This window comes from Dipodomys merriami, unplaced genomic scaffold (assembly GCF_024711535.1).
Source record: "Dipodomys merriami isolate MVZ:Mamm:240054 unplaced genomic scaffold, mDipMer1.0.p SCAF_20, whole genome shotgun sequence".
NCBI classification, from domain to species: Eukaryota; Metazoa; Chordata; class Mammalia; order Rodentia; family Heteromyidae; genus Dipodomys; species Dipodomys merriami.
Genome location: NW_027203382.1, coordinates 12,738,648 through 12,751,302, shown reverse-complemented (window position 1 = coordinate 12,751,302; position 12,655 = coordinate 12,738,648). Strand labels below are relative to the sequence as shown.

At 40.8% G+C, this 12,655-nt stretch overlaps 1 protein-coding gene across 1 annotated transcript in view; it reads left to right on the top strand.

Annotated features, from left to right (window-relative positions):
- Adgrv1 (adhesion G protein-coupled receptor V1) overlaps window positions 1-11,462 on the top strand; it is a 469,087-nt gene extending 457,625 nt beyond the window's left edge. Inside the window, exons 88-89 of the mRNA XM_070031103.1 lie at window positions 3,357-3,534; window positions 11,065-11,462. Coding sequence (XP_069887204.1) covers window positions 3,357-3,534; window positions 11,065-11,183 — 297 coding nt within the window. The 3' untranslated portion in view covers window positions 11,184-11,462. The remainder of the gene's footprint in view (window positions 1-3,356; window positions 3,535-11,064) is intronic.
- Window positions 11,463-12,655: the final 1,193 nt, after the last annotated feature.

Here is a 12,655-nt window from a genome sequence, read left to right as displayed (position 1 = left end):
CAGTAGACCTGCTGGGACCAGGCAAGGTTGGCACTCCACGTGGCTGGGAAAGAGAGAGAGCAAGAGAGCAAGAAAAGAGCAGCAAGAGCTAGAAACGAACAGAGAGAGAAAAAAGAGGGAGAGTCTGGGCCTGGGCTAGGCCTTATGTAGGGTATGGGTGGGGAAAGGTGTGGCCACATCAAATTCAGATGTGACGTCAGCGGATGCAGATGTGACCTCTTCCAGGTGTCCCAGTTGCCTAGGTAATGCAGGTACTGGGTGGAGACTGCTGCGAGGAGGGTGGAGTCTGCTCGCCATCCAGGTGCAGACCTTACAGTAATCACAGGCCCTGAGTTAAAACTCTAGATTGCAAATACGAGAAAAAAAAATACTCTTAGTCTCCCAAATAGTTTCAATGTCTCTTTCTTTCCCTCCCATCATACTGCTTCAGTCTCAACAATCAGTAAAAAAAGAAAATCAGCTGATACTCATAAGAGTGCTTTAGCCACACTCCTGGAAAGTGAAGCCAGGATTTCCTCTGTAAAATCTACCTACCAGTGTTATCTGAATTCTGTCCACACCAGTTATTTCCTCTCTGAATCACACTGTTGCTATCTTGTCAGTAGCATGGGGCCATTGTTAGATTTAAAAGCATACCTGAACACAGCTGGCCAGAGGCAGTTCTGCAGGGTTCAAGATGGGCTTAATTATCGTTCCCTGTGGGGCCATGTTGCCCTTTCAGTAATAAGGAACCAGTTGAAACTGTGTATATCCTAAAAAAAATGACAGGCAGTCCAGGTACATGTGTCTGAATAGGAATTTTTTTTTGATAGATAGGTAGAAAGATAGATTACATAAATGCTAGTTGATGGATAAATAGTATAAAGTCTGCTCCTGGATTGCAAGCTGACTCCACCCTCTTCGCAGCAAAGTCTCCGCCCAGTGACTGCGTTACCTAGGCAACTGGCACACCTGGAAGAAGCCATATCGGCATCTGCTGAGGTCACATCTGGATTCAATGTGGCCACACCTTCCCCTCCCCTCCTCCCACCCTAGATAAGGCCTAGCCCAGGGCAAGACGTCATCTTTCCCAGGTCTCTCCCAACCTTGTGGAGTGCCAACATGGCCTGCTGCCAGCCATAAGGATGAATAAACCTACCCCATACCTGAATACCACGTGCGTGGTGTACTTCTTACTCAGTCTCTCTTTAAAAACCTAACAAAGCTGGGTGCTGATGTAATCCGAGCTACTCAGGAGGCTGAGATCTGAGGATCATGGTTCAAAGCCAGCCTGGGCAGAAAAGTCGGTGAGACTCTGATCTCCAATAAACTACTAGAAAACCGGAAGTGGCCTGTGGCTCAAGAGGTAGAACACTCCCCTTGAGCTGAAGAGCTCAGGGACAGCAACCAGGCCCAGAGTTCAAGCCCCATGACTGACAAAAACAAAAACAACAACAACAATAAACCCTAACAAATAGTATACTACATTTCTAAAACTATTTTTTGTTCTGCATGACAGTATATAAAGTAATTTTAATTATGTCAGGTTAAAATTAAGATACAAGTTCAAAAATCAAGTTATATCAATATGTATATATGATAAATCTAATCTACATGTACATGCTATATAATATACTCATATACATGACTTATGTCATTTATAAACATACTTATGATTTATAACACATACAGATACAATATGTATACTATACACATGTACATATATACATATAAATGATTGGTCCAAAAATAAAATGTAAAGAAATATCAATTAGCAATAGTTAAACAAATGATAGAAAAGTGGTAGTTGCAGACTGGAGGTGAGGGAAATGGGGCATTTTGTTCAAAATATACAAATTTTAGCTGTAAGGTAAAGAAGTTCAAGTGGAATAATTAAAAATGAAATATGTCTTTGGTACTTTTAAAAGTTTTGAAGTCTATTGTCATTTCAATATCCCAAAGGTTCTTTAAAAATGAATTATTTCACCATCATACCAACAAGGACAGGTATATATTCAAATCCTTTGGTCAAAAATGAAGCTGCTAAAAAGAAATTTTGTGGTTATTTTGAATGGTTGTCAATTGAATAGTTATCTAGATTTGAACCATCCAATGGAGTAAAAGGTTATTTGAACTATAGCTGGTTGTTTAAATTCAAAGAAACTAAAATTAAATTGCATTACAGATACAGTTCATCATTCATGCTTGCCGTATTTTTTTTTTTTTTTTGGTCCGGTCGTGGGGCCTGAACTCTGGGCCTGGGCGCTGTCCCTCAGCTCTTCAGCTCAAGGCTAGCGCTCTACCACTTGAGCCACAGTGCCACTTCCGGCTTTTTTCTTTTTGCTTATGTGGTGCTGAGGGATCGAACCCAGGGCCTTGAGCATGCAAGGCAAGCGCTCTACCACTGAGCCACCTTCCCAGCCCATGCTTGCCGTATTTTAAGTGTTTGAGTAATCACGTGTGTCCTGTGACTGGAGAAGGCAAATACAAAGCAGTTTTCTCTTTCAAGAAAGTACTATTGGACAGTAATGGCTTAAAAGTTTAACTTCTTCATGAAATTTCTCTTATTTAAGCTTTTGTTTTCTCCTGTCCAGATTACTTTTAAAGTTCTCAAGTTGATTTTTCTAGTATAGAGTTCCAGCATCTCCTAGAAATACCTCTGTGGGCAGCCAGCACCTGCCCAGCTACTGCTTCTGTGCTCTCTTTGGGTATTGCCAAAGGTATAGCCTCAAGTGTGCTCTGCATTCCCCACTGCTTAGACTTGGCCTTCATCCAGCCATCAATGACACTGTCAAAGACATTCTACAAAGCCATAGGGTTAGGGGGGAGCTAAGGAAGCAAAAGATAGGGGTAGTTTACCTCGAAGGACATGAATACATTTAGTCATTTCAGAATAGAACTGTCTTCTCAGTTAACTGATCAAAGGGAGGATTTAGGACATTTGAAAGAAGTTGCTTTAAAAAAAAATCAGTAGGTCTTCCATCTGCCCAGCTACGTTAACTACAACACCTTAGATTAAAGATCAGGTGCGTGCGTCTCCTGGTGACCTGTCTTGTTTCCCTTGCTCACATCTTCCGAAAAATTTAAATGCATGTATTGGATTACATTCTTCTCTTTATCCACTCATGACAGCATAGACATCCACATGTAATTCTGATACAACTATTGTTTAAAATCATCAGATGAGATTGGCCAAGAAAGAGACATCATTTTCTTTAAAAAAAATTGTAAAATCAAATGTCATAATATTAAAAATGCTCAATAGTTCTTTCATAGGCTCTCTATGGCAAAACATGAATGTGAATTGTTCATATAGGTTTGAGCATAAATGTGCATGTATTCACCACATGGTTTTCTTCTCCCTTACCCCATGAAAGGTGCCACCTGACTGGGAGAGAGCATCCTTCCAACAAGCCAGTCAGGCCAGCCCTGACTTGAAGACAAGTCCTCAAAATGGTGCCTCGTTCCCTTCCTCTGGAGCATATGGCCAGGGGTCACTAATTGCTGATGAAGAATCCCAGGAGTTTGATGACTTGATATTTGCATTAAAAACTGGTATGTATGAAACCCACAAACTACGTTAGAAGGAGGTGCTCTTGCCAGACACAGTTCGCTCAGGTATTTAATCCTAGTGACTCAGGAGGCTGAGACCTGGAGAATCAAGATTTGAAGCCAGCCCAGGTAGAAAACTCCATGAGACTGCAGCTCTAAATAACCCTTAAAATCTGGAGCAGAAAGTATGAGTCAAGTGGGAGAATGCCAGTTGATCAAGCAAGTCAAGCAAGTTCAAGATTTTGAGTTCACAGCCTGGTACAAAAGGAGGAGGAGGAAGAGGAGGAGAAGGGGGAGGAGGCAGCAGGGGAGGAGGAAGAGGAGGAGGAGAAAGAGAAAAAGGAGGTGAAGGAGGAAGAAGAAGAGAGTTGTGGGGGCTGGGAAGGGGCTTAATGGCAGAGCGCTTGCCTTGCATGCATGAGGCCCTGGATTCCATTCCTCAGCACCACATAAGCAAAAAGAAAAAAGCTGGAAGTGGCGTTGTGGCTCAAGTGGTAGAGTGCTAGCCTTGAGCTGGAGAGCTGAGGGGCAGTGCCCAGGCCCACAGTTCAAGCCCCACGACCGGACCTCCCCCCCCCAAAAAAAGAAGAGAGTTGTGATAGTTAGTAGTAGTAGTAGTAGTAGTAGTAGTAGTAGTAGTAGTAGTAGTCTGTATTCTTGCTATAATAAAATACAGGTGCCATAGGTCATCCTTAGTACATGTTGATTGTTTTGACCTATTCCTAAATCTAGCTAACCTCAAAGATATTTTTTCTTGGCAACACATATAACGCAAACTAAAAATAATTTCCTTTTAAGAAAGGAAAATGAATATTCCAATTAAATGTATATATCTCAGCCCTGGATTCTTGCTAGAATACTAGACAAGTATATGATAGGGAAAGGAGTTCCTTAAAAAAAAATTCTTGTTCCTGTATACACCAAAGAAACTTTTCTTTCTTAAGGAATATTTCTGATCAGAAAATTTCAAAGGCTGTGTAGTAAGCATTATATTATTCTATAGTTTCACATATTTCAATATTTCACTTATTCCTCTCTCTTATAAATGTATATCTGTATATCTGTTGTGTGTGTGTGTATATAGTGTGTACACACACACATACACACATACATACACACTCCTTCACACACAAAGGAAGGATTCATTTCAGTTCACAGTTCCACAGGTTTTAGTCATGGAGGAAGGACATAGAAAAGGAAAGCCATTTACTTCATGGGAGCCAGAAAGCAAGAGTAATACGAAAGGGTAGGGTGATGACATACCCTTCCAAGGCATGCTGCCAGTGCCCATTTCCTCCAATTAAACACCACCTTCCACAGATCCACAACTGATATTGCCTGCTTGGATTTGACCAGCACCCTCCTTGAGGTCTTCACAGCTGTACTTCAATGAGAGGATCCCTTGACCCAGTGTGTTTGGGAAACTGAAGATTCACAACTCACTTTAGCATTTTAGAAGCTCTAAAAAAAGTTCCAGAGTGAAGAGATTTACTTTAATTTAATTTAGAGCTTCTGGATACATTTTGTGATTGTTTTATTTTGGTGTACTACAGTACTTGCTGTTTATTATTATTATTAAAAATTGCTATTTGGAAGTCACATGAAGGGCTTGAACTTTTAGAGAAAATAGTGAGCCAGGAAGATTTTTGAAAAGAGATATGACAGAGTACCACTTGATTTTGAAGCAAAATGCTTTTATAAAGGTGTGAAAAGTAACTAGAAGCAACATCAGAAAAGCTGAGAGAAGATGATCCTGGTCCAAGGGAATGTAGGGAATGAAAAAACAAACATAAGAACACAAGAGAAATGCTAAGAAGGAGCCAGGCGCTGGTGGCTCACAACTGTAATCCTAGCTACTCAGGAGGCTGAGATCTGAGGATTGCAGTTCAAGCCAGCCCTGGCAGGAAAGTCCGTGAGACTCTTATCTCCAAGTAACCACTAGAAAACCGGACGTGGTGCTGTGGCTCAAGCGGTAGAGCTGAAGACCGCAGAGTTCAAGCCCCATGACCGACAAAAAAAAAAAAAAAAAAAAAAAGAAAAAGAAATGTTAAGGAGGAACTAAATGGGTATGAGAACAGTAATAAAAGCATCTGCTTCTCACTTGGATGACAAGAAATCATACAACAGGGCTGGGAAGGTGGTTCCGTGGTAGAGCGCTTGCCTTGCATGCCTGAGGCCCTGGGTTCGATTCCTCAGCACCACATAAGCAAAAAGAAAAAAGCCAGAAGTGGCACTGTGGCTCAAGTGGTAGAGCGCTAGTCTTGAGCTGAAGAGCTGAGGGACAGCGCCCAAGCCCAGAGTTCAGGCCCCACAACTGGACCCCCCCCCAAAAAAAAAAAGAGAAAGAAATCATACAACAGAGCACTCATTTATTTGATTGCAAGAGAAACTGATTTGATCAGACTTGGATCTTAGCATTTGAGATGTGCTCATGAAAAGAATGATATTTGTGGCTATGGGGATGAATAAATTTGACCTGGGAGAGTAGAAGGGAGGGTGGGAATTAAAATCAAGGACAGACAAGAGACCAGACAAGAAAAGGGAAAGAAGAGCAATATACTAACTAATGCTACATTAAAAATGGAGTAGAAGCTTGATACAAGTAGTTCAAGCCTGTCACCCTAGCTACTTAGGAGTTCACAGAATAGCAGTTTGAGACCACCCAGGCATAAAAGGCAACCAACCAGATTCCTTCTAACTCAATGGCTGGACAATGGTATGAGCTTGTTACTCTAGTTTCACAAGAAGAGCAATGGCTGCGTCCAGTAGTGTGTAACTGTAATCCACAGTGAAAGGAAGAAGCATAAATAGGAGAATCACAACTCAGGCAGACCTATGCATAAAGGGATTCCTATTATAAAAATAACCAAGATAAACTGGCTAGAGGCATAACTTGAGTTGGAAAACACCTACCTTTATTCCCTAACACTGCAAAAAGAGTGAAGAGGAAGAGGAGGAGGAGAAGGAAGAGGAGGAAGAGGAGGAGGGGGAGGAGGAGGAGGAGGAGGAGGAGGAAGAGGAGGAGGAAGAAGAGGAAAAAGAAAACAGAAGCTCCCTAGAGAAATTCTAGCAAGATCATAAAGAAAACTGAAGAGGGTAAAGAGTTTGGGGAAACAGAGAATAATTAACTCTATAAAACAATGGTTAGTGTTGAGACTAAAAAAGGGACTTTCAGGTAGTGTCAGTTGTTGGTGTTCTGACACTGGAGACATAGAATGAATTCCTGAAACATAATTAAATTAGATCTGTGATAAATATATATATGTCACAAGTATTAACTTCCTCTGGTTCAGGAATGCATGGAATGACTTGCTTACTTATAAATTTAGTTTAGCATTCCTCAGTGTTCTTAAAGCTCACTAGGAAATAAAAGATCAACATAACAATCTCTAGTATCAATCCCTCTATTTTTAGGAAATGGGGCTACTATACTAGAGCAACTCACCCAGCCTTCCATTATAAGATAAGGTCAAATAAAGGAACAACAGCCCACATGATTCCCTCTCCAGCAGAATGTACTTATAGGTAAGATTAGGCCAAACAATAGTTTTATTTGAACCACATAGCATTTTATCAGTCTGCGAGCCAATATTCAAAACTTAAATATACCCCATAAAAGCTAGCATTTATAGAAAAATCTACCAAACTGGACTGCAGCTGAGTAATAGCTGCCCCTTTGGCCATGAGCTCTTCATTTTCTCCTGTGTCCACAGAATCTATGTCACTAGCATTGTTGTCCTCTGTAAGTTTGCAAACTTTGAACCAACTCAGGGACACCTGTATTTTTTCACTCCAAGTCAAAGTACATGAAACAGAGTGTCTTCTAAGACACACATTTGAACCTGTAAATAATTTTTAGATTGCTAGTATACACTTGAATACATTTTAATTAAGTTTAAGTAGTATCAAATGATTTAAATTTTGCTGTTTTATAAATTTTGATGTATGAAGATAGGAATTTTATATTATTTTTAAAACTACTCTGAAGTTGCCTCAGTACCTTACTAATTTGATACCTACTGTTACTCATCTTTAAAAATGTATGCAAAGACTGGTCTTTTGCAGTTTGGAAATTATACATCGTTTTCTTTTCTCTCTTAACTTTTGTTTCCATTTTACTTCCTGTGCATAACTTTGTCTTACCATACTGTTTCATGCTTGAAATCCATTCATTTCCCTCTCCTAAGACTTCTTCTTTGTCCAGATCAAACTATTACAGGCTCCAGGGTCTTAGTTACTTTTTCTTCGTAAAATAGCCATTATCTTACCAGTTTGCTCAAGGTTTTTCCGAAGCAGACAGTAGTGTTTTCCCAGCAGAGAAGCATGGATCCTTTGTTCTTTAAAGGCCTAAAGCCTTTAGGATTTTCTTCAAAAATATTACTTTCAGATGTCAAGCAAGTACCATTACAATTCAAGGGAGTAGGGTGAAAAGAATGACTAATCGTTTGCAGGGGAATTTTGTTTCATTTTGTCTTGTTTTGTTTTTATTCTTTATGCATAAATGCAAGTCTAGGGTTGCCTGGTCTTAGAAAATAAGAACTTTTCAATTTTAACAGCTTACTAATTTTTTTTTAATGCATTATCATCCAGGCACTGGTGGTTCATGCCTGTCATCCTAGCTACTCAGGACGTAAGATTTGAGGATCACTGTTCTAAGCCAGCTAGACAGGAAACTCTGTGAGACTCTTATCTCCAATAAATTACTCAAAAAACAAACAAACAAGCAACAACAACAAAAAAAAGAGCCAGAAGTAGCACTGTGTCTCAAGTGGAAGAGTACTCTCCTTGAGCAAAAGAAGCTCAGGGACAGTATCCAGGTACAGAGTGCAAGCCCTAAGACTGGCCAAAAAAAAAAAAAGACAACCATTGTTATTGGAAATATTCTTAAATATTTCATATTTTAGTTGGGTAATTTATTGGAGATAAGAGTCTCATGGACTTTCCAGTGTGGGCTGGCTTAGAACCATGATCCTTCTGTTTTTGAGGAATGGTTAAAGGAATACACAGGGATGTGTCTTTATGAATCCAGGCTGGAATTAACAAGGTAACATAGCACTCATCAGAGACCAGATCAGTTTTGGAAGAAGCTCTCCAATGGGCCAGGGTTGGAAAACACCTATGAGTGGAGCATGGTGAAAGCCAAAGCTGGCAATTCCAGCGTAGATGCAGGTGGCAGTAAGACTGATGTTTCCCTGGAGAACAAAAGGGCAATGAGTGCAGAGTGGTCCAGAGGAGGAGATGTTGAGAGTTGGGAAGCAAAGCCTGGTTTACCAACATCTCCATTGTCTGAACCCTCGCAGTGTTCACAGTAGCCTATGAGCCGTAAGAAGGACAATCTAATAACAAGTACATAATCTAACAAAAATATTAAGAGAACTGTTATATTTCATAAGTAAGAGAGGCAATGCCTGAGTTGATGGGGTTTTGTGATGTCTTGGTTTTCATCTGGGTGCTGAGGATTGCATGTGAAGGACTTGCCTCTCCCCTCTCAGCCCAATCTTTTTATGTATCCAAAGACGGAATATGAGGATTGATTCTCACCTTATTCCTCCGGGTCAAGCAAAGCACCATGCTTGTGTTCACATGCTTGTCCTCAGGTGGGCTGTTCTGACCTTGGTTTAACTGAAAGCCCCTCTTACTGCAGGTAGAACATTTATTCCACTCAGGGCCTGGCCAAGGACACCATCCTTGGCCCCAGACCTTTTTTTTTCCTTTTTCTTTTTCTTTTTGAATTTTCTACTTCCTTGTTAAGACCTATAGAAACCCACCCCAAAATCCAGGCCCTTGCACAACCTCCAAACCCACGGGGAGGTCAGTGTCCCTCACTGGTAACAAATAGTCATAGCCTCTTGACTATTGAGTCCAGCCTATTCCTTTTCCATTCTCCTCCATTTTCCTCACAGCGTATGCTAGATTCGTGCTAATGTGACTCAGCTATAGCCCCAACTGGGTGGATGGTGGCAGAGGACTTAAGCTGCTGAGCAGCACTAGCATCGTATAGTGTTGGCTGGAGAGCAATCAAGAATCCAACGGATCATGTTGGCTTTAAAGCAAGGCTCAAGGCAAGGCCACCAGTACTGAAACAGCTGTAAGAGATGTGAAAAAAAAGCAGAAAAAAAGAAGAAAAAGAATGAACTGGAAAGAGCCAGCTCATTAGAGGAAGAGATGGGCAAGTGATGTACATGGCAGAGAAGCAAGGGAAGCAAGAGTTTTAACAGCAGCCTTTAACTGACTTGCTATGAAGGACAGAGACCCAGGAGAGGGAGCACTTGGCTAGAAGGAGGATCAGTAGGCTCCTACTTCCTTCTCCAAACAGGTTATGCTGAAGCTAAATCATCATCTTCCCATAGCTGCCTACTTCAAAATCGCGGATCCACTATCACAGGGAGGGATGTCTCCACCTCTCTACAAGTGTGTGCGTGCACGTGCGTGCGCGGGCACACACGCACACACCCACCACTGGTTTCACACTTCTCTCCTTTTTTTGCTGAGTGGAGTAATGAGTATAGGAGAGGGGCTGGGATCTGTAATGTCTTGCTGATTCATGCCAGCACAACCTCTGACCACATCCCAGTTCTCACTGCATGTGTGTGTGAGTGTGTGTGTGTGTGTGTGTGAGAGAGAGAGAGAGACAGAGACAGAGACAGAGACAGAGACAGAGACAGAGAGAGAGACAGAGAGAGACAGACAGAGAGACAGAGAGACAAAGACAGAGACAGACAGACAGACAGACAGAGGAAGAGAGAAGACTACATGAGAGTTTACCTGTTCCTTTCAATTACAGAAGAAGAGAATCAATGTTAATCTGGCATCGTTTGAAGTGCTCTGAATTATACTGAGATGGGGGAGGGAGAGTTGTTGCATAGTGGAACTTCCTGCAAGGGGAGATGTTGGCCTTGTCTTCAGTGAACAGCCCTGGAGCGTCCTGGGATTCCTGGGCCAATGCTTTGCTCTGTGTTACATAACTGCCTTTATCTTGGGATCAATCTGATCCTTTAAAGTGCTGAAGAAGTCCAGGCGTCACCCGTCACCCTCCCCCACCCAGCCACTGACAGACAGTCACAGGGGATGGAACTGCTGGAGGCCATGGAGATTGTGGGGTGGAGGTTTCAGGTGTTCTAACAACAAATGCCAACCCCTGGCTGGAAAAATTCAATAACCTGCCTGATTTCCTGCTGTGATAAACCCTTGACTGAGAAGCCCTGCTCTCTGGGTTCTCGCAGTAGATTACACCTGTCCACACTGTGGAAACAAGCACATATTTACACCTTCAAAAGTTAACTTCTCCTTTTAAAAACTACCTATATAGTTTTGGGTTTTTTTTTTTGTTTGTATTTTTACTCATACAGAAATAAGTATCTTCACCCTTAATTCATTACAGTAGGGCTGGAGGCGTGGCTCAAGAAGCAGAGCATTTTGTTAAACACAAGCAAAAGGCCCTGAGTTCAAACCCCAGTCACATTAAAAGAAGAAGAAGATAACTCATTTTGTTAATAGTTTTGAACTTTGTGTTTTTTCTCTTTCCATTGCAAGGTGCTGGTCTCAGTGTCAGTGACAATGAATCTGGTCAAGGCAGCCAGGAGGGAGGCACGTTGACTGATTCACAGATCGTGGAACTCAGAAGGATACCCATCGCTGACACCCACCTCTGACAGCCTCACTAGTCTTTAGAACCACAGCCTCACTAATCTTTACAATAGTATAGCTTCACATTTGTCCTGGATTTTGTACCCTATTAGTATCTACAGCCATGTACTGGGAATCTGTGTACTGTACTGAATGATTAGCATGAACGTGACTGCTCTATTTGGAATAAAAATTACTTATATACATATGCAACGGTTATCGTGAAAGACTGGATCCATTTATGAATGACTAGGATGCACCTATTCTAATAATATTAGTGGCTGTTTAATCATCCTATTTAGCTAATGAAAGTAATAATCAATAAAAAACAATAGAATACATTTGGTATCACTCAGGCTCATTATTTATTCAGAAATGGGCACAAGCAAACTATCTACATGATGACAAGCATCTATTTCTTCTATCCTTGATAAAGTGATTTAGATTCAGGTCTTCTCTACATCTAGAAAACTTTAATCCCTGGAAAATGTAAAATGAATAGTCTGTTGATCCTTCACCTACATGTGGACCAGGATGCTACAGCTGGCTTAGTGGTCTTATCAACGGAATATGTTTCTGCTCATTTTAAAATTAAGGATCGGAATGCTTTCCAGAATGAATGTTCTGTCCCCAGTTAAAAATAACTCCCCCTGGTTAAGAGCAGGATCATCCAAACAGTACAGTCTGCTTCGGAGAAAACTTCCTTGGTTTGGAATTTTCAGTCTTTCTTTGTCTTGGAATGAGAAACCAGAAAGTAGATCCTAGAACACTGTTGTGGTTGAGGTGACCTCATTGGCTATCATTCCAGAAGATTCATTCAGAACAGACAATGTTGTTCAGAAGAAACCTCTTTGACCTTTTGTTTGTGGAGTCTTAAGTATTTTTGAAAAAAATATAAGTATCATCTCAAAAAGAAAAAAGTAATTTTTTAAAAATCAAAGAAAGTTCTTTTCTATCAATAATTTCCTTTAAAGCTATAATTAAAGCATCAGAATGATGTGTCTTTGCTCTTAAGTATGGATTTATGAGCTGGACAGAGGTGGTTAACACTTATAATACTATCTACTCAAGAGGCTGAGAACTGAGAATCAAGGTTCAAAGCCAGCCTAAGCAGAAAAGTCTATGAGACTCTTATCTCCAAATAACCAGAAAAAAAACCTGGACCGGGGGCATGCCCCAAGTAGTTTAGTGCCAGCCATGAGCACAAAACCCAAGTAAGAACATTTGGTCCTGAGATTAAGGCCTCCTATTGGCACTATTGTACAAGAAGAAAAAAAAGAAAAAAGAGGAGGAGGAACAGGAAAAGCTTTATGCTTTATGAGGTGGTATTATTTATCTCGATAAACTTCAAAGTGACTCCTCTTTTTGAGAGATCTCCCCATACCCATTTCCTCCATCTTGTATTGAGTTTTATTTGAATGTAGAAAATAAAAAAGGCCATATCTTTGATGGACATGTAATTCTTTGGGAGAGACTTTAGAAATCTTAGTAATAACAA